Raw genomic sequence first — 27,726 nt, 5'->3', positions numbered from 1 at the left:
TCTGATAAGGTAACATGTTATTTAGAAAACTATATAATCTTTATAATATGAAACAAACAGTGTTGGTAGTTTATAATAGGAACATTAAAATAGTCAGGAGTACATTACGAATTCAACATCTTTATAAATGTCATCCTGCAAGATTCCAGACTCCGGAGCTGGGCACGTGAAAATGCTTGGCACCTCGCCTCTCGTGTGGTGCGGTGGCTCCGTAACTGCTGAGTCAGAATCTAGACCGTGGGCAAGAGGCCTCTGAAGGTAGTGTCTCCACATACACATTAATCCAGCTGGGGCAGAATTCACTGGTTTTGAATGCCAGACTCTGACAAAAATAGCTTTGTTTTAGCTTGCAGGTTCTGACTTTTAAACAGGTTCAGAAATTCACACGATCAGCTAAGATTTTATTCTAGAGAACAAAGAAAAAAAAACCCACTGCTCTGCATACATTTTAGAAAGAATATATATAAACACAGAAGCCATAGTCGGAAGGCATTGCTCTTCCTCTCTTCTCTGACTCTTGTCCTGCTTGAAAATGCTCCTTAAATACATCAGTGTACTTTACTATAAGATACATTAAATTGCCTTTCTGAGAGTCTTTACGTGCTCTCTGTACTGCTGACACTGTACATACAGCCTGCGAGGGGAACGTGGGAGGTTGTAGGTCAGCCTAAACCCTGTTGCCTACTTCTATTTTCTGTAGCCTTTTTCTCTGCAGCCCTGACAACCAGCTGTGATTTCTATAAGACGCATAGATACAGGAGCTGCCTCAGACACTTTAGAATTTAGTTACGTGTTTTCTGTGGAGGAGAGTATGTGCCTCCCCGCCCCCTGCCCTCCCTCTCTCTCATTGTTTATGAACAATGTCTAGCTAGCAGGTCACAGAGCTCCCATTCGAAGGCAGGTCTGTCTCCTTGCCGTACCCGGTGCTTGTCCCACTTCAGCCCACTGCCTCTGAAAGCTCCTGCCCCAAGGAAGGACAGTTGAGCTGTCATCTGGCGTACAGTCGTCATTGTAGAATTTCCTCTTTTTAAGAAAGTTTAATAAAAGGAACTGTTATACCAAGAATTAACACAAAGTAACCTAATAATTAATATCTACCACCCCATTTCTAAAAGGGCCTTTCTTTCCTTGTCGGTGACTTTAAATGATTTGCTCCAATGAAGGAGAGCTTTCTTTATTTTTCCCTTTTCCCCCCTAAATTGTTGCCAGGCTTTGGGATACAAGTCTGCGAGAGGGGACCCAAAAAACCCTGTCATTTATTTATTAAAAATTGTAGTTATTCCTACATGTTTAAATTTCAGTCACCGTCAAAGTACTCTCCATTTGATGCAATGCACCTATTGAGATATTTTTTCCACTGCTCAAAACAGTTTTTGAACATGTCAGTTTTTATGGTTTTTAGTGCTTCTGCCATTTGTTGTTTCACTTCTTCTACATCAGCAAAACATTTCCCTTTCAGGACTATTTTCACCCCGGGGAACAAAAAAAGTCACTCAAGGCAAGATCAGGTGAATAGGGAGGGTGGGACACAGGGGTCATGCCATTTTTGATCCAAAACTGCTGAACACTCAGTGTGGTGTGAGCAGGTATACTTGTAAGTCATCCATCATGAAAGGGGTAATTGTGTCGAGTCTTCAAAAAGAAATGCACTGTAGCCAAACACAGCCTCTCACAACACCACCAGCTGGTACATTGGATACAGATAGGTTTTTAGAACACTAACCTACTGGGGAAAGCCTACAAGCTACAAGGGGCCTGCTCTCCAGAAGATAATTCCAGTTTTTTTAGATCCCTCCTATGTATGGATTTAAAAATAACGTTCATTTAATTTTATTAATTAATTTACTTTAAAATTAAATTAAAACTTCTCTATTTGACCTTTACTTTGAATACCAGGTTTGGGATATAGGACCAAAATAGAACATAGCTGGTTAGGCACAGAGTTGGACAAATGACATGAGCTTTCTGTTTATTTTGGGGGATGGAGGATTTATATTCTTTTTTATAAGGTAATATTTGATGCATACAAAAGGATATTGGAAAATATATCTAACTTACGAAGCATAACAATAAAATGGACACCTGTGACTACTTAGAGATCACCGCTTGACTTAAGAAGCAGAAAGTCGAAGTACGATTGAGGCTTCCTGTGTGCTTTCCCAGATCACAGTCTCCACCCTCCCTCCCAGAACTCAGCTCTCTAGAACTTTGTATTCTTCCCTAACTTTTATTAGCCTTATTTGTTTGGCCTGTGGCCAAAAGGTGGTTCTTCTTGTTTGTTATCATTTCACCTTAACCTTCAGTGAATGAATGGCTGCCCTCAAACTCAAATTAAGCATATTAAGGTGCATGCTAATGTAAATAAGTGTCTGAGGGTAGTCTGGGCTTACTTACTTTAAGTGCCTGTGTAACCAAACGTGGTAATATGATTGGGGCCCAGCGATACTGCACTGTGTTTGTAAAATCGTACAAAATCAGCTCTTTCATTTTGCTGAACGTGTGGATCCACGTTGTAAATTCTTTCTCTATTTGCTTAGCCTTTCCAGCGTTACTATTGTGTTTTACTCCCCCCACATCATCGGATGGAAGGAGAAAAAAATCATTTGCTGGTATAGCAATTCTGTGTTATGAGCTCCAACTTCACTAGTCAGCATTAATCATATATTAATCATATATTTATGAAATCCAAATTAGTGTTCAAATTTTATATATTATTAAATTAAATTGCATTTTATGGTTTAATTTTGTATATGTTTATAATTCAGACGGATCATAGGGTAATTATGCTTTTAGTTATATCTTGTATACACTTATTTGAGATAACATGTTTCCACAACATTTTCTGATAAAAATTATATATTTATTTAATTGTTTTGTGTATACTCAGTATTCAGTGTAAGAGGTGGCATTAAATATCTTTTTAAAGAACACAAATAACTTGTTATTTAGCAGCAAAGTAACCATACATCGCTGTTATTATATGTAATGCAATTCAGATCAAAGACCAGTTACCTAAGCAATATATCTTAGGGAAGACTTTGAAGAAAGGCATTTCCTTGAAGTTGTGGAATTTACTCAAATGCCATCAGGGTGAAAATCTGGCCTTTTAACCATGTAAGCTTCTTCCTTGGTTAAAGAATGCTTTCTGTCCTTGTACAAATGATACTTTCAGAAGTATCTTAGGAACTGAAAACAAACAGGACTCATTATTTTCCAGTTTGAATTAAGAGAAAATACAGATAGGGACTGAGAAGTTTGCCTAACAATTACATTAAATCTCATAGCTCCTGTGCCCTGACTTATTCAGTCAGGTTAGTCAGAGGCAGAGCTCGGACTTAACAAAGACAGTGCCCGACAGCCGGTTAGAAGTGGCCGCGTTAGTAGACCGTGACTAAAGCTGTACGCACAACCAGTTAGTCCTGCGTCACGGGAGACAGAGCAGATCCGGTAGAGATGTGGGACCGGAGCTGAAATGTGGGTAGTACTAATCTAATTAAGATCCTTGACTGAATTTTTAAAAATCATCCTGTGGAATAAATCCTGATGGTTTGGTGAGATGAAAGATGCAGAATTGCTCAGAAACTGAAGTGGATGAGTCTTGTATTGTGAAATATTCTGGGATTATTTGGCCTACTTTATCACGGAGCCAGAGCTATACCTGTCTCATAGTACCGAGCTTTTACAACAGGTCCCTTTTCCTTGTGTCCCGGGTTATGTCTTCAAATGTTCGGGATTCCTTAATGTGCAAGTTTATTCAAGGTATACATGAACTATTCCTATTCATCCACTTATATTAGCAAACCAGGCTTTTAATCAAAACTATTTTGTTGTTGAGATTCTTTGTGTAAGGCTTTTTCATACTCTTTAAGACATTTTTCACTAAAAAGTTGCTTTAATTGTATGTTAACGTTTTTTAAAAAATCCTCATTAGTTTCTTTTATAAGTGTTACTATTTTTATTAGGATGGACGTTTAAAGCCAGGAGATCAACTTGTCTCAATCAACAAGGAATCTATGATTGGCGTGTCATTTGAAGAAGCCAAAAGCATAATTACTAGAGCCAAATTGAGGTAACTATTCTATCTATAGGGTAAAATGAATCGTGTAGCATGTCCCCTTAAAATAGTAATTTAAGATGTCTTAAATACTTTAGACCATAAAAGAAATACTTTTAAGTAATATATGAAACATTATCTTAGAATTCAATTCTAAGATCTATATCAATAATATAGTAATAATAATACATCAATTTTAAGTACTATATCAATAATATACTCATAAAGTGATTTCTTTTTAATGCTAGGGCAGAATCTGCTTGGGAGATAGCATTCATAAGACAAAATTCTGACAGCAGTCACCCCGAAAATCCGTCAGGTACATTCCCTTTACAAACTTCAGGAGGATATGGACCTGAAGCCTCAACGTTTAGTCTTCTTTCTTCTTCTCCGGAAATACCAATTCCAAAGACCTCATCCACTCCCAAAACTACAGATGCTATTTTACCTTCTTTTCAGGTAAATCAGGTCATCTTAAATTTCTGTTTACTTATGCAGTCATAAATCCCCTATGTTTTTATATTTGTTATATATAGAATTATAATTTGGGTAGTACAGCTTTCTAGCAGACTGGTAGGTATTTCCTTGAAAGATCTTTTATTTTTTTACGATTTTCATGCTGTGCTGTCAATGAATATAATTTTTTTCAAGCCAGCGTGTCTTTTTTCCAGAAACGCATGATCAGGAGGGGCGTCACAAAGCTATGCCTAGATAGCACTCCAAACTGTGTTAAGAGCATCATTTTCATTCTCAGACAGGCTTCACTATGGGTCAGTTCCTCATCACCTCTGTCCCTGCTTGACCGAAGACAGGCAGTGAGTGTTCTGTGTGCCCCTTAGCTTCTTTTCTACGTAGTGAGGCCGGTCTGGGCCATCCGGTGTGGGCGGGCTTCGCTCCTCACATGGGTGTGCTAGAATTCAGTTCTCCCTAGCAGACCCACGCAAAAGGGGGGTTTCTACATCTAAATAAATACAATCAATAACTAGTTGCTACAGGTCTCAAAGTTATAAAGTAGAGTATATATACTTTAAATTTTTGTTAGCTATGAAGTAAAATACGATATTCAGGTAGGCTTTCAGTAAGGGAAATATAAATGATTTCATATATATGCTAATCAGATACAAAGTGGAAGATTTTCTGTCAGCCCCTTACACTTTTCTTTTTGGGGTTATAATTAACCTTTTCAAAGTCAAGGTGGATGGCCTTATATTTTGTTGTCCTTGTATGGTAGAGCTGAAAGCAGTCATTACCTTCAATTCGGAATTGCTTTGTTTGAGGATGAATGGACCAAATTTTTAGAGGTTTTATGCTTTTTTTTGACTATTGCTTTAATCACTTGAACTGTCCTTTTCTGTTAACATGAGCTTCTAGTCTGGTCTTTGACCTACTTCAGAAAATGACATTTCATACTCCTCATTTTCTTTCATAGTTAAAAACTGGACACAAGAAAACAGAACAGACTGCAATTCCTTCTCTGGACCACAGCTCTACGGATATACCTCATACAGGTCAATGCACATTTAATTCCTCTTTCCTGTTGTTTTTTTTTTTTTTTTTTCAATTACTCTCTCAATGAGGAGTATATAATGTGACCTGATAGACTTTAAAGAAGGATGCATTAAGTCTTTTTTCCTTTAAAGAATAAAAGAGCAAAATGAATGCCTTGTGCAGTGGTCCCTGTTAGATTATGACTTTTATGGGAAGTTTCCCTGAACAAAGGGTGTAAATTTTCAAAGATGCATTATCATAACAGGGTCTTTGAAGTTGTAATAAGCAACGAACTGTTGAAACCAAGTAATGAAACCTCGTTTATAAATGAAGATTGGGCTGCCTTGGCCTTTAAGTGAAATACGGGTAAGGTGTATTAAATGCACTTTGCAGAGAAGTTATAGAAGGGATTATAGCTTAAGAAAAGAAATATTTTTTTGTTTTTTTAGAAGTGATTATATAAATTAGAACAGTACTGTGAATTGAATATAATTGGTTTCTAACTACCATGAAATGATTTATTGACTGTTTAAATAATAAAAGATTGTGTAAACTACCCATAAGAAAAGGATTTTTATCAAACTGTGAAGTACATATTGGCTCAAGTATGAAAAAAAAACCCCTCCCCTTAAATTATCTCCAAAAAGTTAAGCACAACAGTCAAAAAACTATACAGGGTGGGACAAAAGTAGGTTTACAGTTGTTCATATGGAAAATTATACAATAATTAGTAATAATAACACAAGGATAAACTGTTTTGCATACTCACAAATGTAAACCTTCTTTTTACTTAGTGGGATTTGTTGACTCTTAGAAATTTTATTAGCTTATTCCCTGTATATAATTAATTTTCATTCTCTTGATATATTGTTTTTATATTAAACTGTGACTTCATGTGAGGAAAAAAAAGATAAAGAACCAAACAATGGTGAGGAGACATTTATATAACATGTTTTTAATTTTGAAAGAAATTGAACTCTTCAGTGCTTATTTTGGCCTTTTATTCATTCAATAAGCACTTACTGAGTATGTCATGTGTAGAAAACATAGTACAGTAGGAATTATGAAGGAATTAGGACATTTTCCATGAGATATTTAATAATATATTGTAAAACAAAACATGGGATTAAAAGCCTTCATTATTCAGATTAGAGAAAGAAGTGTGTGTGAGCTTATGTGTATGTGTGTGTTTACCTTATTGAATAACTACTATGAGCAGTGTTCTGTGTTAAAGTAGAGCCAGGTGCGGGTGGTTTTAGTACTCTAAGGGGCATACTGTACTCTCCTGTGGCTGAATCACACACTTGAACAAATAGCGTGAAGCCACGACCAAAGTGGACTAGGGAAAGAAAGTAACAATCAGTGGCTTGCGGTTACTCACCAGGCTCTGGATGCGAGCACGTTACCAGGCTTTGAATGCCAGGTTCTTGAGTGTCAATGTCACAGAAAAGAGCACTGAACTCGGTACAAGGTCAAGCAGACAGAGTTTATTATCAGAGCTTGTGCACAAGGGGGCTGACCAGAAAAGAGAAGTTGAGCTCGCCGGAGGGTTCTCGTGGACCGCTTATCTAGGGCACTTGGCGTGGGTGCAGGGCTCGGGAAGGACGATGAGTCCAGCTGCACATGACCGTCACCTAGTGGCGGTTGGTCCGGGGTCATCACAAGATGTGTTCCCTGGTCAGTGGGCCACTCAGAGGGCCTGTAAAATAATTCCTGCACAACTATTGTAGTTACAATTTCACTGACAAAGCGACTGTTTTGCAGAATGTGAGGTTAAGAAAGGGTGTTATTGTCATACATTCTTTCTTCTAAGCATGCGGTTAGGTTAATTTCAACTACAGAACATTATGGAAGGCAAGAAGTCCCAGTCAGGCCTCTCACAGGTCAAGATGGAATCCAGTGTTACCTCGCCCTGTCTCACTCAGGCGTTCAAAGCTTTGCTCCCAACTTACTAGCTATGTCACCTTGAAACAGTTGCCTCATGGGGTTGTTACGAGTGTTAAACAAGATCATACATGTCAACCACTTAGCATTGTAATTGATACATAGTACAAGCTCAACAAATTTTGCTGTTATTAATCCACAGAATCTGCAGCCTAGAATGTAGCTCAGATAACATCCCAGGGCCTGTTTTTAGAGCAGGAGTAGAAGTTTTTATCCTTTATTTCAATTTTGCCTCTTCCCTTCTTGTCCTAAAACTAGGGAATTTGTCACAATAGACAGAATTTCTTGGCATAGGTCACATAAAATTCAGATCTTGAGGGAGGTGGTAAACCTCAGTTGACAGATGTAGTAAGGAGTCATCCTGAGTGAAGGAAGCACCGTGAGCAGAAGCAAGGATAAGGGTGAGCTAGAAGTCAGGTGACCCTACGAAGCAGACCTGCATAGAGCAGAGGGACCCTGGAGTAATGAAAAACAAGTTCACATCAGTGACATAAGAAACAACGCTAGGCTTTGTAATAGAGAAATAGTTCAGCGGAAAATATACTTGAGAGACTGAGCTGTATGTGAAGTGAGTATTAAAATGCCATTGAAATAGAACGTCTTTCTGGGGCAGGAGTAGCGCTGACTTAGTCCCCCTGTCTGTCTCCCACATGGGTAGTGGGCCGGGTGCTTCCAGGGGACAAAGCAAACTCAGCCCTAAAGTATCTGCGGGGACTTACATGCCTGGTGCTGTGTCTGTTATCACTGCTGGACTTTAGATTGTTCACAGATGAGACCCTTAACCATGACACTTTGCCTCATGCAGCCACTTGGTATTTATTCAAAAAATGTAAATGAGTTTTAATGTTAACCTCAACAAAAATAAACTGAGCGAGGCAAGTCTATCCCAGTTCCCATCTCAAAATCGTTCCAAAGTGTAAAACCGGTTAGGATTCTTTAAATCCACATAATACTTGAATTTGTTTTTAAAACCGTTCTATTATATAAACTTCTTATTTCAGAATCCAGAGTTGTTTTCTGTTGCCATCAGCTGAATAACACATGAGCGTGTGCGTTAAAAGCATACTAAAGACATTACTGAGGAAATTAGTAAAGAATCATTGAATAAAGATATTATCAACCCTCTGTGTTCATTGCAGCGTTATTTACAGTAGCCAAGATTTGGAAGCAGCCCAAGTGTCTATCCGTAGATGACTGGATAAAAAAGCTGTGGTGTGTTTATACACTGGAATACTACACAGCCACGAAAAGAAAGGAAATCCCACTTTTTGTGACAGCATGGATGGCTATGGAGTATATTATGCTAAGTGAAATAGGCCAGTCAGAGAAAGAGAAATACCATATAATTTCACTTACATGTGGAATCTAATGAACAAAATAAACTAACAAAATAGAAACAGACTAAGCAAACAAACAAACAAAAAACTCTCATAGACAACCGTAGGGGGATTAGCAGAGAGAAAAGGAGGTGGGAGAGGTAGGAAAGGGTAAAACAGACGAATAGTGATGGAAGGAAACTTGACTTTAGGTGGTGAACACAAATACAGTATACAGATGATATGTTATATAATTGTACCTCTGGAACCTGTATCATTGTATTAGCCAGTGTCATCCCAATCAATTCAATTAAAAACAAACAAATAATAAAATTACAAGTAAAAAAAAAGAAGAAATACTACTATGACTTTAACTTTAGCATAACACAAGCCTTAATTCCCCTGTGCTAAGGCTTTTGTAATTGAAACAAAGTAGTGATAGGGAAAAAGACCCTGGGCAGCCAGGGGGCGGGGGGGGGGGGGGGGGGGGGGGGGGGGCGTGTTCATAGTATTAACCAAATGGTATTGATCCTACCAGTATAAAACAAGAAGATCTGAGAGAATAATCAGCAATACTTTGAAAAGTCTCACTCCCTCAGAGAAGAGCAAATACATAGTTTGAGGCGGAAACTGAGAGATGCCACAGGCAGATGAGGAAGCTGTCTTTGAGGGGCTTTTCAGGGCGGGCCCTAAATTACCAGAGCACACTGGATTCCCGCACAGATCCCCCTCAGGTTTTGCCTCAAAAGTAATCGTGTAGGGGAAGGTTGGCAAAAAGAAAGTGAGATTTTGTTAAGCCACGATGCATGTTATTGAATAGAGGGTTAGTATAATTTTACATTAAATCTCCTAGTTAAATACAATGTCTCTGGGTTAATATTCATAGTAGTTTTCTGTGACTTTGATTTTATCTTTACAATTCCCGTCAGCTGGTCTGTTTTGTTCTTCCTGCTATGCGGAAGAGACAACTGACAGTGAAAGATCTTGACCCATTTCAGAACATCGGCCTGGGGAGTCACAAGAAAGGAGAACCCTAACGTGGTCACCTACTCGCCCTGTGACCCTGAGCTTGTTTCTTTACCATTTGGACCTTAGTCAGTGTCTTCTCCTTTAGCATGGGAGTGGCAACACCTATGTCATTGTGGTTATTTTAAAGATTAATGAGTATTTGATTTAAAGTACTTAATGTACTGCCTGGCTAAAAGTAAGCATAAATAAGAGATAATCTTGTGTTATTGCTACTTTTTAAGCTTAGATATAGGAAAACATAAGTGAGAATGCATGCCTCAGTATGTGTGGATGGTGTGTGTGTCCCTGTGCCTCCCTCTCTCTTCCTGATCTCTCAACCTCTCTCCAAGTGTGTACTTAAACTTGAACTGAGTTCAAGTTTACCCCCAGGCGTTGTCTTGGTCTGACACCATAATTAGCTTAGCTTGGTTCTATCTAGTGGTAGTGTGCCTTCATAGTAGGTAGGTCACGCACTAGGCCAAATCATTGTCAAGCCTCACAAGTCCAAACCTTAAAAACAAAAAATGAAGTGTGACTTATCTGCTACTCGGTCTTTCATACCACACCACTCCATGCTCCTCTTCCATGCCACACATTAGGTTTGGCAGAGAATTTCTCTTAATGTAACCGAGCTGAACTGAATCGGACAAGTTTCCAGCCACCCGATGCACAGTGAAGCCAAACACTGAACATCAGGGTTTGCAATGGAGAAATTAAAGCCATTTTATTGGCAGGGCACCAAGCAAGGAGAACAGAAAGCTGGTTCTACAGTTACAGTAAGAGAAAAAAAAGTACATACGGTATTTTTAATGCTGTGGTCAACAGTTAGGTATCACATTAACAAAGGGAACTTTGTTGCTTTTATCAGAATTGTAAAAATTCGTTTATACCGAAATCAGTCTTTCTCAATGTTTGATTCCATTTGAATCTAAAAGTCAGTAGCCATTTTTTTTATCCTGACACACATAAGCTATGTTCAAGATTTTACATAGAATGTTAACGATGTGTTAAAGGTTTAGAGGAAGACTATTTATTTTCATATGCGCTTCTTATGTTCTTAAGAGAATGCAAATCATTTTGTACTTAGAGACAGATGCTCTGAGAAATTTTAAAAAATTAAAACACTGCATAAAGATGTGACATTTTAAAAGTTTTTTATCTTCCTCTTGTTTCTATGCAGAACTAGTAAAATATCATTTAAAAGTGTATTTAGAATAGTGACAATTTCACTATAAGGATTGACGTGAATTGTAGGAATGTGTTTTACAACTTTGGCTTTTTAAAACAAATTATTTTTTTCAAGTTCTAGTCCCAGTGGCACCTGGTGTCTTACTCATGCAGCAGGGACAAAGGCTTGTCTACGTAGTCAGGGTAGATTGAGAAGGTGCTCTTGAAAGTCCATTTTTACTACTTGAAATATAACCCTTCTGTAAAATAAGAAATAGGATTTTTTTAGTTCAAGAAATTGCAAGTCTATTATTATAGTTTATGTGTAAACTTGAAACAATTTGCATTTTCAAGTTTTTCTATGGTATTTCCAGAACTCATGTAACAAAACCACTTTTGCCAGCCAAAGAAATATCATGAAATTTTTGAATTTCTTGTATGATTTTACTTGTTTTCTTTAAAAAAACTTTCCATTTTACAATCAGTACAGCATTGTGATGACAGGACGATGGTGGCAGGGTGTATGTCTGTCTTTTAAATTAATATTTCTGTGGGACTTAATACCTAATTGGCCGTGTCTTTTTATACATATCTCAAGTGAGGCCGGTTTGCACGATGCATTTTAAATTTAACGAAACAGCCATGAAAACAAAAGTGAAAACTGCCAGCTGATTAACCAGAATTATTTTTGAACAGCAGGAGCTCAGAGCACATCCTGTCAAATGGAAATTTCTATTCCAATTAAATTTCCAATGAATGTGCACCCTGTTGTCTCTTAGATACTGCTCCTGCCCGGACTGGTAATTGTGGACCGCATGGAAAGAAGATTTCCCTAAATCCCTCCGTTCGCCTTAAGGCAGAGAAACTGGAAATGGTAAATACTTTAAATTTCCATTCTTCTTCCGTAAACTAAAGCAAGGAAGGAGTCTTGTTCTGGAGAGGATAAAGGGCTGAAGCCATTAGTATCTCAAGGAGTTATATATTTGCTACCAAGTGAATGGCAGTTTAGATTCAAATTAATTCACTCATGTTTGAGTTGGGCGGTTCATGTTGTTCAGTAGTACAAAATAAAATAAAACCTTCCGTCACTAATTGACATGCAAATGAATCCATCCCCTCCTAAGTGTAAATAAGACAAATGTGGGATTTTACCACGCAGACTCCAAGGAAACACGGGACAGATTGGGACAAGGTGTAGTAGACTTCATGGCAGATTTACAGTAGCAGTCGGTCCCAGTAGCATTCCGTTTGTTCGGTTTTTCATAAAGTTAAGGGAAACTAAATCCTAAAGAACAAGGCAGTCAGATTGGAAGCTCATGATGAAGAAGATGGTAGCAGTGTACTAAGGCACACAATTATTGTCCTGGGGAAAGTAAAACATTGAGAGCTTAGGTGTGTAAAGGAAACTTAAGATGATTAAAAAGAAAAAAAGTAGGAAAGCATTTTAAAACTTGCCCTTGTCAAGTTATTTGGGAGCTGACGGCAAGAAGATGCCATGTCTTCTAGTTTTTAACATAAAAATGGACATAATGTTCAAGGTCCACAGCCTCTACATTCCTGTCATATTTCATGGATAATAATGTTTTACATTTTAGGAAGAGTATGAAATGCATAGCTAGAATAAATATACATTGTGTTTATTTCTGTATTCATACCTTTGCATGGTCCTATAACAGAGCACTTTTCATTGCCAATTTGAATCTTATCCATTATTGAAATTCTGACTCAATTCCAACTCCCTTGTCCAGACTTTGCTGATTGCTATCAGGTAGGGCCAACGCTGCCTTGATCTGCACTGCTGTAAATCACTTCCTAGTTCCCATACTATCGACGAGATAAAGCTTCTTCACAAGAGTGCCTAGTGTACCTACCACTGCTTAAACACCTGGGTTTTGCTCACTGGAACTTTGCGATTAATTAGATACTTGAAATGTCTTTTTGATATTTTCACAATCCTGAGTATCTTTTGCTGACTTTCACTCTCTTTTTATTTTTGGTTAAAATGTAAGTTCTGGCTAATGGCAAAGTTTACAATCAGTTAATATTAATGTTTTCTAAAAATAAAATATTTGAGGTTTAAAAACATACCTCTCAATATCTGAAAATGAATAATTGTTTTTTAGTGGTGTTGGCTTAATATATATTTCTGGACATTCAAGATTGCTAACCATTCATCTGGATAAGTAGAAAATTATCCAGCTAAAGACTATCTGGCATGCTTTATTTATTTTTTTTTACTTGGTTTAAATTTTCTAGTGCATGATATGTATTTCTTATAATTTTCATAGAGATATGAAAAGCATCTAAACTTGTATTGATTCTGAGAAGTATGAGTTATTTGATTACTGAATCAGAATTCTAATTGTGGTTTTCCTTTTAGCCTAATAAGCAAACTGATTACTTCTGTAGAAAAATAAAATAGCAGTTTTACAGCAAAAGAAGTAATTATTTGGGTACTTTGTATTTTATTTTTCCAACTTGTTTAGGAAGTATATCTTCTCTTGCTATCCTTTTAGTGATTAACATACATTTTTAACATGCATGTTTAACTTAATCAGTATAAAGTTCTTCAGAATCTTTACTTTTAAACATACAAGATGCTTACAATACTTGAACTCTGATCAGCTCCTTCCCAACTTGTGTGCTTATTATTGCTCCGTATTTTAGCTTTGGTGAGGCATTATTTCTCTAGATTCCTTTTCTTTGTAGCCATCTGCTCTTCCACATACCCACTGAGTGTCTAATTTGTTATCATCTACCTAGTACTTTTATAATAATATCTTGTTCCTTTTATACTTGATTCATCTTTTATAACTTAAAAAAAGGATAACCAAAGCGCAATAGGCATGAATGTGAGTATGTGTGTGTGTGTGTATATGTGTGTGTGTGGATGGATAGATAGATAGACAGATAGATAGGTATAGATATAAAATGAATTATTATTGGGCCATAGAATGAATGAAGTTCTGATATATGCTACAACATAGGTAAACCTTGAAACATTCTCTGTAAATTCAGCTTCCTGGCTTTTATTCAAAATATTTTGAGTGACTGTATTTAGTAGAGTGTTCCTTGTTTTCAGAGTTCGAAACCATTTCACTTAATAACTTTTTTTCTAAAATCCAAATTAGTGTGTATCCACCCAAATCTCTCCTGAGCTGTTCTTCCTGTTTTGGAAAGTCAATAATTATTATAACAATATCTGTACCACTTTAATTTGAAATAAAGCCTTCTGTTATAGTTGCTACTTTGTAGACAAATTCAACTTTATCATCCATTACATTTTTTATATATTCGCTATTCATTAATAGGTAAGGACAATGTGATCGAGTATTTAAAATGTAATAAAGTTATGTCTTTGTTTCTTCATCTTCTATAAATATATTGCATATAGTATCTAGAAAATTGGTGCTGTAATAAGATTTCACAAGGAAAATGTGTTGACTGATCATGTGGGTATTAGTTAATCACCCCCTCAGTACCGTTTTTAAGAAAGGCGGAGGGGTTAAAACCCGATGAAGGAGAGTGCCTGTTACAACGTGGGTATACGTGGCGTTGTCTTCATGAAATCCTTTCCGTTTTTCCTAAGTAGAATATTTTATATCAGAATCTCCTGGAAAGTGGTTTCTAACACTGAACTAGTTATTTTTGAATTTATTGTCTAAAAGAGATTGTCTCTTTCCATGAATACAGTGAGAATAATTTATATATACAGATATTTTTAAAATAATTTCACCATAGTTATTTAGCGATATATTTTTTAAAGTATTTTTGTCAGTCCTTGATCCAAAGTAATGACACAAAGTATGTTTGTGTCTCATGTGATCCTAACAGTAAACCTATAAGTAGGAATGGTAAAGAGCAAATAGAGATACAATTTATTAGTTGGTTCAAAGACATTTCTGTACTGTCCATATCTCTATCTTTGTACCTGGGGAAGATGCTTTGGGATACAGATGCCGTTTTGCTGGTATTTACTTTACCTCTTGCCATTTCTGTAACATTTGAAAAAAGCTGTAGTGAGCAATGCATGTCCGATGTCTGATTATAATGTTCTTTGTTATTAGGTTGGGAAGTATGTGACTAATATTGTACAACAGGGACATTTCTTAAATTCATCATTTGGACACCAAAAAATGTTAAGGACAGTTATTGTCCTATTAATACATTTGCATTTTTAAGGCTAAAAGATGATATTATTCAATAAATTATTAGAACCTACTTTTTGATAAAAAATAAATTACTTCCAATTTAAATTTATGAGTTTTTCTCACTGACCTTCTGTATGGCTGTATCTTGAATATTTTACGTTCAACAAAACTTTCACCTATTGTGAAGTTTAGCTCTAGATCAATTTACATTGTAGTTGATTGCATTTTACATCTTTATCATTACTTAATATAATAAGAATCATACATTGAGTACCTTCTGTGATAGAGGTGTTTTACTTGCATTAATTTTATGAAATTGTTTATATATCTTTTCATGAAAATATCAATTATATACAGAAATGGTTATATTATACATGCACAGTTTAAAGACTACTAAACATATGTACCCACCACCCAGGTAAAAAGGGGAACTTCTGAAATTGACTGTGTTTCTTTTTGATTGTATATTCCCTTCCTTCTCCCCCAGGAGGTAACTATACTCTAAATTTTGAGTTTACCACTTTTATGCTTTAAAAAAGTAATTACTAAAATGTTATGAAGTCAGGGAGTTTACCTCCAACTTTACTTGAGGTATTGCCAAATTTTTGCTTCTGTTTCTCCACCTCCTAAAAAAAATGGTTGTGGGCTCATCGTCTGTGCTCAAAATAATTGTTGGATTGGTAAATTGTTTTCTACAGTAGTTTTATCAATTTTCATTCCCACTAGCATTATATAAGAGTTCTCATTGTTCCACATAGTTTACATTTAGTCTAATTATAATGCATTTTAATTTATTTTCATCATTTTTAATTTTTTCTGTGTTTTTTATTACTTTTTACTCCTCTGTATTGTTTGGTTTATGTTTAATTGTTTGGTTTATGTTTAATTGTTTGGTTTATGTTTAATTATTTGGTTACTTTGCATTTTATTTTTCTTCTCTAACTTGTTTAGAAATTATACCTTCTCTTGCTATCCTTTTAGTGATTAACATACATTTTTAACATGCATGTTTAACTTAATCAGTATAAAGTTATTCAGAATCTTTACCTTTCTTTTAAACCTATAAGACACTTACAATACTTTAAGTGGAATTAGCCCCTTCCCAACTTGTGTGCTCATTATTGCCAGTATTTTAGCTTTGGTGAGACATTGTTTCTCTAGTTCTCTTTCTTTGTAGCCATCTGCTCTTCCACATACCCACTGAGTTTCTAATTTGTTATCATCTACCTAGTACTTTTATAATAGTATCTTGTTCCTTTGATTCTTGATTCATCCTTTATAACAAAAAAGGATAACCAAAATGCAATATGTGTGTATATATTATATATGCAATGAATTATTATTGGGCCATAAAATGAAGTTCTATACATGCTACAACATAGATAAACCTTGAAACATTAAGCAAGTGAAAGAAGCTAGACACACACACACACAAACACAAAGTGTATGATTCTATTTGCATGAATGCCCATGGTGGGCAAATCCATGTGTACAGAAGTTAGATTAGTGCTTGCCTGGAGCTGGGGGCACAGGGAAGTAGGCGGTGTTTCTCTTGGGAGGTGATGAAATTTTCTAGTTAGTGGTGATTGAGGCACAACTTTGTGAATATATTAAAAGTCATTTAACTGTACACAAAAATGGTGAATTTTATGAGATGTGAATTATATATCAATAAATCTGCTATTCATAAAATAAAGTTATATATTGATATGTACAATGTACCATTTACACAAAAATTAAAACTTAAAATATTTTTAAATCTGTTCATAATATATATTTATAAAAGTATGAAGTAATGGTATAAAAACATGCCTGGGAATTGTCCATAAGAAACTCTGTACCCTGGCCAGGTAGCTCGGTTGGTTAGAGCATCATCCCAATATGCCAAGGTTGCAGGTTCGATCCCGGGCAGGGCACATACAACAACCAACTGATGAGTGCATAAATAAGTGGAGTGACAAACTGATACTTCTCTCTCTTCTTCTCTCTCTCTCTCCCCCTTCCTCCCTCTCTGTAAAAATCAATCCATAAAAAAAGTTTACAAAATATGAGATTTGAAATTATAAAAAATGTTTAAAAAGAAACTCCGTAAGAAGAGAATATTAAAATGTGAAAAATTAATGCCAAAAACTAGGAGAAACATTTGGAATACACATAACATATAAAATGCTAACTACATGAACAAGTCTACAAATCAAGCAGGAAAAAGACCCACCAACACCACTCCTAGGTATGTACCCTGGAGGAATTTTTACCTGTGTGCTGTAGTGGGTATGCACAGGAATGTTGATTGCTGCAGTGCTGGGAAGCAGAAAATCCAGTGTCCATCTACAGGAGCATGGATGAATACACTGTGGCCTTTAATCTAATTAAATAGTATATTTGTCAAAGTGAATTCATTACCGTTACAACAGCATATAGCCCCATGAGTGAATGATGAAACCATACTGCAGGATGCAAAGAGCAAGTTTCCGAAGACGATGTAGGTCTTTTTATATGTAGGTGCTGCACTCAGCGAATCAGAAAAATCGTGCCTCCGACTGCTGCTGGTGTGCGCTCCTCGAGCAGCGGTTCTCCCGGACAGGGGTGCAGGGTTCTGCCTCAGGGGACCCTTGGCAAAGTCTGGAGATACTGTTGGTTCACACTCCGGAGAGTGCCACCAAATTAGGAATTATTAACAAAAATTATGTCTTCCCACTGTGTATGAGAATTTAAAACATAGTGCTGAGTAATTTGTGAGTAAAAAATATTGCTAGTCACTATGGAAAAGAAGGTCAATCTCTCTTGTAACTAGGGGAATTCAAATGAACATACAATGTGCTATTTCACGTACAACACCCTGACAAAAATTAAAGTGCAAAAACACAAAATGTTGTTAAGACTAGAAAATAGGGGTGCTTTTATATGAATGGTGTGCGCAAATTGCTTGGTACCGCCAATTTGGAGAGTTGTTTTACAGTGTCCAACAAAGTTGACTACATTAACCCTCTGACTGCACTCTTCCTCGTCTAGGGGCACACTGGAGGGAAATTCCCACACATCTGTAGGAGGAGACATAATAATGTCTTGATGAAAACCAGAATGGAGTGATTATGAAAGCCCATCAATCAAAGAATGGATAATACATTATAATGTATTCATACAGTTGAATACCATCTCAAGTTAAAATAATTGAACTAGTTTTACAAACAATACTGAGCAATTGTGAAATCAAAACATTGAGATAAAAATAATTTGTAAGATTATCCTTTTGTACTGTGCTATTCATGTAAAATTTTAATTGCCAAAGAGTACATATTATTATGGGATACATGTAGTACTGGCATCACATCAGGGATGGGAAGGGTACACCAATCTTAGGGCAGTGGTCCCTGTTAAGGAACAATGGAGAGAGCTGTCAGCTAAGCCATTAATGTTCATTTCTTTAAAATACATAAATTTCAAACAAATGTGAGTATTTGATGATAGTGAGTACATGGGTGTCCTTTGTATCATTCTCTTTCCTTTATTTTTATTTTTTGGAAAATTTGGAACATTTTTATGACGGCAGGCAAAGAACACCAAAAGTTAAGAACCATTATTCCATGTCATTCAGGGCGAATAGTGTATTTCTGCCTCTGATGTAGACAGGGTATGCAAACAGTACTATACAAAGCTCCAGAATTGCCTTTGAAGGAATCTGTCCCGATGTTCTCCCTCCTGCTTCCTCCTCTCCCTGTGCCCTGCCACCTACACGTTTACCAGTTTGTTTTGGCCATGGCATATCCCGTACACACTTCCGTTGCACTAACTAAATTTATTTACGTGTTATCCTCAATCTAAAGACCATAGTAGTAGCTGTATTGTGTTTGGTTGTCCCTTTGTCTGACAAATAGTAAGCGCTAAATAAATATTTGATAAATGAAATGATGAATAACTGAACTGATTCCAAAGGAGGGAGAAATTTATAAAGGACACTTACCAAAGTTAAACTTTGCCTATGTTTTAGCTTTGATATGATTGACACAGAATATGTTCTTGTGAGAATTCAATAATATAGGGCATCCAATCAGGCCCTACGCATTAGTTAAGATTAGGTTTTGCTATATACATATATATATAAATAAAAATAACTGGAGAATCTAAAATAACAGTGGTTTCCATTAGAAATTTATTTCTCTCACACCAAAAAGAAACCAAAAAGAAGGTAATCCAGGGCTGGCGTGGAGGTCCTACAACATTGGAGTCCAATGTTCCAACCATCTTTCTGCTCCACCATCTTTATTGAGGACGCTCATGAATCAGGATGGCTACTTGGATTCCAGCAACCAACTTCCCTCCATCCCCTTTCTTTTCTCTCCCTCCCTTTCTTCCATTCATCTTCCTTTTTGTTTTCTTTTAACTAAGCCCAAAGAGAGATGGAAAGAGGACAGGAAGTGCCTACCGCTACTTTTGAAAGAATTCCCTGAAGTTGCTTGCAGCACTTCGCCTTACATCCCCTCGGCCAGCACATAGTCACATGCCCTCATCAAGCTGCACAAGGGGCTGGGGGATATCTTTTAGCTGGATGACAGTGTTTCTGGCTAAATGTTGTGGTTGTGTTACAAAAGAACAAGGAGAGAATGGACACTGGAATGCAATTAGTGTCTGAATTTTTTTTTTTTTAATCAGCAATGGTTGCTAACAGGAGAAGGTAGAGAGAAGCTTTCCAGAGAAAGCATTTACTTTACTATTTATGTAAGCCTGCTCATAAATAAGCCAAAAACTAGGATACTTTGTATTTAATTCAGTTTCCATCCACTTCATTTTTCATCTCAAGTACAAGATATTAACAAATTATACATGCTTTAGAGTGTTGCTTTTAGAAATTAATGTTAAATTGGATTTACTAGGACTTTCTTGCTCTTTTTTCTTTTGCTATTTCACATATTTTAAACCAGGAAATAGTTTGAGTTTTGGTTCTAGGGCCGTGCTTATAAATTTAGAATCTGCTAAAATGCTAGCCTTGGGGGAGAAAAAAGCTGAGGTGGTAATGGAATGAGGAAGCTAATATTTTATAGAAAATTAATTCATAAATAGCAGATATTCTTTGGACATCTAATTCTGATCACTGTTTCTGATATTGATTCTTTTCACTGGGGTTGTAAAACGAAGTTCCAATGAAAAGTTATATTCTTTGGAAATTTGGAAAATTGCTTTACATGAGTCGTTTTCCTTCCAGGCTCTAAATTACCTTGGTATTCAGCCCACAAAGGAACAGCACCAAGCCCTGAGACAGCAAGTGCAAGCAGACCCAAAGGGGACAGTGTCTTTTGGAGGTATTACTAGGCACAGTGTGTTATGTCATCACAGAAACTTGTTTGAAGAGTTACTGTGACTCACTTTCATTGCAAGTTCCTCTTCCTAGAAGGAATAAGAAAACAAACAAGACCACATCTCTTTCTAACTCCTCAACCAGTACTCTGAAAATGCAGCTAAAATTACAGTAGGTCTGCAGAAAGGAGAACTTTCTCAGAGTCTTTTGTCTCTAAAATACTGTAATTCTATTGTATTTTTTGCTTACTACACATGCATTGCTTTAGCAGTAACACAAAAGTACAAAATATAGAAGTGCTAATTTCATTATGGCAAAATTTTAATCTTTTTTACCTAATGTGATATGGTACATATTTTTATGATGCTGTGTAATTATTCCTATTAAAGGTAGCATAATGCTTGTGCACTATAATATTAAGCTTTTTCACTTTTGGGAATTTTGATGGCTTCTCAGTAGCTGATATTATAAATAACTCTGTATTTAAAACATCATAGCATTTGTTTTTCTTTTTTCTTAAGATGAATGCCCAAAAGTGGTTCGGACTTTTGAGATGTATTGATAAGTTGTTTTCCAGAGATTTTTTTTACATGTTATTTGTTCTGCCACTAGTAATATTGGAATATAACAATTTTTGGATCCTTGACAGCATTACATATTTAATTTTTTTCTTGTGGAGTAGATGCAACATTGTATAATTTTAAAAAGCATCTTTGTTGCTAAAAAAAGGAATTCACTTCTTGGTTTTGAAGTAATGAAACAAAAGATATATTTGCTCCCCTCTCCTCTTGAAAATCACCTCAAAATAATGAGACCCAAGAAACAGAATTGCATGTATACTAAAAACAACATATAAGGACAGAAAATAAATGAATTAATGAGCAGAGGCAGGTAAAGCCTGAAGAGATAAGGGCATCACAATGGGGAACAGCTGATTTGTCCCTGAAAAGGACTGAGAGCATCAGGTGCTTCTGAAAGCTGGGTGCAGGCAGGACATTTGAAACTGAAAGTTGGAAGTTTGTATAGGGAGCAATTATATGTGCTGTTCCATACCCCGTCTCAAGCAATCCAGCAATTACCACCCCTTCATACCTGCAGAGGAAAATAAGTATGTTCTCGAGAAGTTAAACCAGAGAGGTTTGGACCTGTAGTTGTAGCCCAGATATTTGGGGGGAGTGTATGGTGACTTACCACTCACAGCACACACCCAGATTGCTCAGGGAAATAAATGGGCAGCCATGTTTATATTCTGTAGGCAAGAGGTCATAGAAGTCTCGGGAGAAGCTGAGCAAAAACATCAGCTTGGCCACCTAATGGCTCTGTATTGGAAATGCCAGTTGACAAGGGAAGTTATCCACACAAAATTTTCAATCAGCATTTTAGTGCCTAATCCTTCTTCACTATGAACTCACAGCCAAGAGTCATCAGATATTTGGAGACATCCTCATAACATATAGAGAGCCCTAAAGTATCAGGCAAATAGAATAGAAGGAACTCAAAAAAGGGAAATATTGCAAGAGCAGAGGAGAACTTCACGATAAACCATAAATAACACCTTTAATAAGATAAGCAAAGATAAGGCATCCGTGAAATATGAGTAGGATACCATGTAATAGGAACAATCAGAGACCATTAGAAGAATCATTGGAAATTAAAAATATAGTAGTCAAAAAAAAAAACATTTGAGGGCGACAGGTGAATAGGTCACACTCCACATCTGAAGGAGCTTATCATTTGCTCCAACTGCATGAGGCGGTGTTACGTAACAATCAAGAGTATGTGTCTCTGATCAGACCTTAAATGGAACCCTATTCTGCTACTTATTTGCCATGTGGCTTTGGGTGATTTAGACAGTTCACTTGTCTTAGCCCCAAACTGTAAAATGGAGACGATAAGAAGACCTGCCTCATAAAATTCTGAGGATGAACTTGCAAAGCACCATGGCTACCATATAGAGGCTTTACAGAAACATTAGCTGCTGCTGTTACTGTTATTAAATCTTGGGTTCTTCCAGCTAGGAAAACTGTAACTCTTAATATTGTCATATGTTTCAGAAAAAGTTCTATTCGTAATTTACAAGTTGGAGGAATAGTTACGCCTGTGATATATATTTGCTTTATTATTATCTTAACTATTAACTTCAGCAAAGTTAGATGAAATTAAAACCAGTTTATTTCTTACTTTTTGTTTGAACTTATATTTATCTCTCACTTCAGTTAATACTATTTTAAGGCAACTTATTTGAGTAAGGTAAATTTTAAGCTTTAGTTATAATACATAGCTTCAAGTTAAAAACAGAAAAAGATAAGAGTTATTTAGATGACGTTAAATATGTTCTTACTGAAATGTGTTCCATTTTAGATTTTGTCCAGGTTGCCAGAAAGCTGTTTTGCTTGCAGTTGGATGAAGTCAGCGTCGGTGCACCTGAAATTTCCAGCATTCTAGATTCACAGGTAGAGTGGGCCCTGAAGAATTGGCTTGGTTGTACTTAAATCACACCTCGTGAGTGTTGTGTGACATGGATGAGGGTTTTTGTCATTTCTCACTGTTTTTTATAGCTGTCTTCCAAAGTGGCTGTACAGTGTCACACTCCCACCAGCAGCGAATGGGAGTTCCCAAAGGCCCGGTGGTTTGGAAACTCCCCGGTCCCTCAGACCTCCCGGGATTGAGCCACGACTGATCAGAACTGATTCTGTAGCGTGTCGTACGGCGGGAAAACCGAAGGTGCTGGGGTACAGTTTTTCTTCCACCAATGTCGATGTTATATGTCCACCTGCTTCATATTGGCAGCAGAGCATCGTTTTCCTGTTGCTAGCAGTCCTCAAAGCTCCCATGCCCACATGTGCTGAGGAGAGGCAACGATGGTCGTGTGGCTTAGAACACAGGTGAAGTGAGGAACTCAGAGTACTTAGTGTGAGCACGCAAAGCTTTCTTAGCAGCCGCAAGGAAATGCTCACGCTCCAGATTAGTAATCTGTGTCCTTACCAATGTGATTTTAGGACCGATAAGAATGCACTCAGCCTGTGGTACTTTGGCAGCGAAAGCCAAGTGCTGACGGTGCTTGTGCAAGAGCGTCTGCGTGCCAGTGATGCACTGTGTGTGGCACGGACCAAAATGTGGGGCGTCGTATTCGTCTAGAAGATTCCCTTCGTCGTATTATGCTTTCCAGCACATAGACGATATCCCCATAAAATGTTGGCTTTCCTTCATTTTTCCCACAGGAATCCATAGTAAGAATGCATTTTACTTCACCACACTCACACGTAGAATTAAAACAGAAGTCTCAAAACATCATTTGCCTTTTCTACATCATGGCATTCTTATTTAATATCCACTCCTATTTCTTTTTCATGAAATGTTTGGTCTAATGAGTCACTAAGGGTCATGTACGACGATTTGGAACATTCTATAAAAATGGCTGCTTGTCAAGCAGCTCACCAGAAACAAAAAATACTGCATTTTTTGGAGTATAATTCCCAACTGTTTTTTGAGTTAAAACAACATAATGCCTCATCTGAAGTTTATCAATTGGTCTGCGGTTGAGGATGCGGCCAGTCTGTGCAGGTGGGGAAATTCCACTCCGGTCACCCCCAGCCTCGTCGTCACAAACAGGAGCCAGACTTCATACCCCCTCCTCTGGGTCCTCTTTCTTCCTTCCTTCCTTCCTTCCTTCCTTCCTTCCTTCCTTCCTTCCTTCCTTCCTTCCTTTCTTTCTTCTGTCCTTTCTTCCTTCCTTCCTTTCTTTCTATGTTTCCTTTCTTTCCTCATGTTTCTTTGCGGGGGCTTATCTTTTTCTTAATTTATTTTTTAAAAATATTTTTACTGATGTTTAAATGGACACACAGTAAAGTACAAAAATCTCAAATGTATAACTTGATGAATTTCTGTATAAATCACCACTCAAAAGGCTCCTTCGTGTCAACTTGCCTGTTGGCTGTGTCTCCCACCTTTACAGGGAACCACTATTCTGATTTTTATCAGCATAGATTACTTTTGCCTGTTCTTGAACTTCATAATAAATAGAATCATCCAACGTGTGTTCTTGTAACTAGCTTCTTTTGCTTATCATTTTGTCTGACTCAAAAGATTTCTTGAGATGCTATCTTTCAGGAAGGAAGAATTGCTGAGTCATTCTAGGTCAGTCCTGCTTTTGTTTAGTAGACAAGAAACTTTTGATTTTGGAATAATATGGCATTTAGAATCAAAGAGATAATTATCTTACTGTGATTCTAATCATTGCTATATGAAAATTTACATATTGCTACACTTGCTGGTGGCCTAAGGTTACACGGAGAAAAAGCAAGGTTAGAGCCGACATTCAGCTCTACTACACCTAGAACGGCAGGTGCTTAGTTCACCTTGGTATGATGGGCTTACCACAGTAATCAAGCTCCAGAAATGGATTATCTTAAAATCGCAGAGAGAGAGCACTCTGAATTCCCTAGTGCAGACTTTTCACAATTTGGGTTCTTGCTTCACCAGTTGAGTGGATTGCAGCCACCATTTCAACGCGGGAAGTACAACAGAGTGGCGCCCAAGCAAACCATACGCGTTAAGAGTGCGCAGTGTTTCTCTTATGCTGGGTCATGGTACAAAGGACCCTCTCAGGGTGTGGAGCGGCAAGCACTTCTTGGCCACTTCACCGTACGGTCCTCTGTGAACTGTTAAGTGTATATCAGACACCTGCTATGTGCGTGGCATTGCGCTCGGCACTTTGGTGCTGGTTATTAAATAGGCGGAACTCCAACCCCCGTACTGTGCGCATGAAACTAACTCACAACAATGCTGAATGTCAACTGCAGTTGATTGAAAAGGGGTAAGTAACACTCCAGCCTGTCCCTCGAGGAACTTAGGGGATAGTGTAAGGAACGTGATGCGTACAACAATTTTAGTGTAGAAAGGCCCTGTGTGATAAGGCCATAGTAATGAAGGACTTTAGAACATTCAGAGAAGACTCACGGCAGACTTGGCGTTTCAGTGAGTTTGGAATGATCAATAGAATTTTACCTGCTCAGCAGGTGAACGGAGCGTGATGAGTACCTGCATGAGCGACAACGACAAAATTTAGGAAGTGGTGAGCAGAGAATGATCTACTCTTTGAAAACGATAATCTGGTACGTGCAGGTCGGTGAAAAACGTTAGTCCCAAAAGGGTAGATATTAAACTAAGAAGTTGTACTTTATGAATAGTCTGTTAGGAGCCACTGGGGAGAACAACGACGTGATCAAAGTGATATATAGAAGCAATAGTCTTGCGATAGTGCTGGTTATCTGGGGAGGGGATGACACTGGTGGTAGGGAGTCTAGGTGGGGGACAAAGGAGAGCCCATATGTAGAATAACAAATACATAAAGGGGAGTGGGTTGTAGTGTGGTCAGACACCTCCACTACCAACATCACCACCTCCCTGCTTTGCTTTTGCACAAAGCCAGTTAATATCCTTTGAAACGTACTTTAGGAAATACTTTAACACTTGAAAATCTAATCTATTTGAAATAATCTAAAGCAGTATAAGAAGGGATTTCTCTGAGTGTGCATGCTGAGTACTTACAAAAGAGTAGAAACAGATGAAGACTATGCGATCATGTAAATGGTAGACTGTGGCCTTATAGATAAACAAAAGCAAGCCGTGCCTTTTGTCAGAACACAAGGAACCCATAATGTGAAGAAGAGTAGTTCTTCTCAAATTTGAAGGATGGCCCTCCCTCTAGGATTTGGAAAGCAAATCTGAGTTTATTAATTCACCATGATTTTTGTTGAGCAGTTAGTAAAAATCACAAACTAATGTTAGAACTCTGGGAGAATCTCGGGATGATCATTTATTAGCTGTGAAACCTCAGATAAACTACTAACCTTCTGAGCCCTTTTCCGCATCTGTAAGTGGAAGCAATGCTATAGTACGGATTTAATATTGAATATATAGAGAGTCCTTAGCAAGGTATCTGCACATAGTCCCTTCCCGATAAATGGTCGATATTATTTGTATTGTCTGTTTTCACTCTGCATTCAGTCACTTTCTCTACTTAATCCTTTAGATCATATTTTCTATATTTTTAGTTCTGTTATAACTTCTACATAGAAGACGACTGTAATTAGACTTGGATTTTTATCTCTGATAAGATTGTCGTTTTTTACCTTACAATTAACTGTCAAAGAGATCATGTTAAAAGTAAAAGAGATTTCAGCTTTGCTATTTCTTGTTGTTATTCACTTGTGCATGAATTATTAATATTATCTGCAAGACAGTTTCTGTGCAGGAATCTCTTTAAGCCACATACTTGACTGTTATGTTACATTGTGTTTCATTAAAACAAGACACGTGATCAATTGATTTCCTTTACTGGGTGTATGTAAACAGTCTTGGTTTACAGTGCCCAGCATTTTGCTAACTTTAGAGGCCATGTACATGGGAAGTGGATATACCTTCAGGGAATAGTTGTGCTGACAGCTCATAAAGTCTTTTTAACATTATAAACAGTCTTGGGATTTGGACTTTTAAGAAAAATTGTGTTGTTAAATAAGAATCATAAAGATGCCAACAGAGTATGTATACCTGATAATCATATAAATTCTGTTACAAGTAACAACAATGTAAGATTAAGCATAAATGACTGAAGTTCCCCTAGATTACTTTAACCTTCTCCTTTACCCAATCAAATGACTCCTAAGCCTTGTCAAAAAGGATTTTTAGGTTAGTTTTCATAATTAGCATCTAATGCATAATTTGTCTCTTATGGTTTAATGTTGACAGCTTATCACCTGTGGTTCCTTAGAAGCAGATGAAATGGAGAGGCTTAAACGTGAAAGAAATGATGCTTTGCAAGAAGTGAATACACTTAAGGTAATCTCCAATTTAGCTTTCTCACATTTTCTTTAGAAAACAAGAAAACATTATCTTGTGTTGCATTCAGAAGTATTTGGGCTTAGTGTTATTTTTAATTAAAGATTGTTTTAATATCAGATAGCTTAATATTAATATTGGTCAACATCGAATATTAATATCAAACAATTTATTTCTTCAGTTGACCTTTGGAGTTAATTTTTCACTTCACACACTTTATATTTCACCATATCCATGTAAGATTCAGCGTGAACAGTGGTTTTTACTCAGACCTTCTGATTTGGCTACTTCTCGCCCCTTTTTTCATCTCACATTGGTGGCGAGGATGAGGAGCCAGCAAAGCAAACCGTGACAAGGTCGGATGTTCACTGGGAAATGCGCTCTCTCCCACGTTCACGGGCGTGCTTCGGGGACATCTTCTTTTGCTGGCGGACTATATCCTGGGCTACTTTTCCGGTTAATATA

General features: G+C 37.1%; 1 protein-coding gene across 8 annotated transcripts in view; it reads left to right on the top strand.

The window, feature by feature from the left end:
• The window catches only part of STXBP4 (syntaxin binding protein 4), a 152,427-nt gene that overhangs the window by 18,176 nt on the left and 106,525 nt on the right, over positions 1–27,726 (top strand). For 5 of the 8 annotated variants that reach the window (XM_071219359.1, XM_071219358.1, XM_071219355.1 and 2 more), the window contains 7 exons: positions 3,963–4,069; positions 4,303–4,513; positions 5,484–5,562; positions 11,757–11,851; positions 20,329–20,425; positions 22,783–22,874; positions 27,172–27,261. In XM_071219359.1, coding sequence (XP_071075460.1) covers positions 3,963–4,069; positions 4,303–4,513; positions 5,484–5,562; positions 11,757–11,851; positions 20,329–20,425; positions 22,783–22,874; positions 27,172–27,261 — 771 coding nt within the window. The remainder of the gene's footprint in view (positions 1–3,962; positions 4,070–4,302; positions 4,514–5,483; positions 5,563–11,756; positions 11,852–20,328; positions 20,426–22,782; positions 22,875–27,171; positions 27,262–27,726) is intronic. The other 3 variants (XM_071219360.1, XM_045182209.3, XM_071219357.1) reach the window with 2 other exon arrangements.

This window comes from Desmodus rotundus, chromosome 9, assembly GCF_022682495.2.
Source record: "Desmodus rotundus isolate HL8 chromosome 9, HLdesRot8A.1, whole genome shotgun sequence".
Lineage (NCBI taxonomy): Eukaryota > Metazoa > Chordata > Mammalia > Chiroptera > Phyllostomidae > Desmodus > Desmodus rotundus.
Note: the sequence above shows the minus strand (reverse complement) of the source record. Positions and strands in the feature narration are given on the sequence as shown.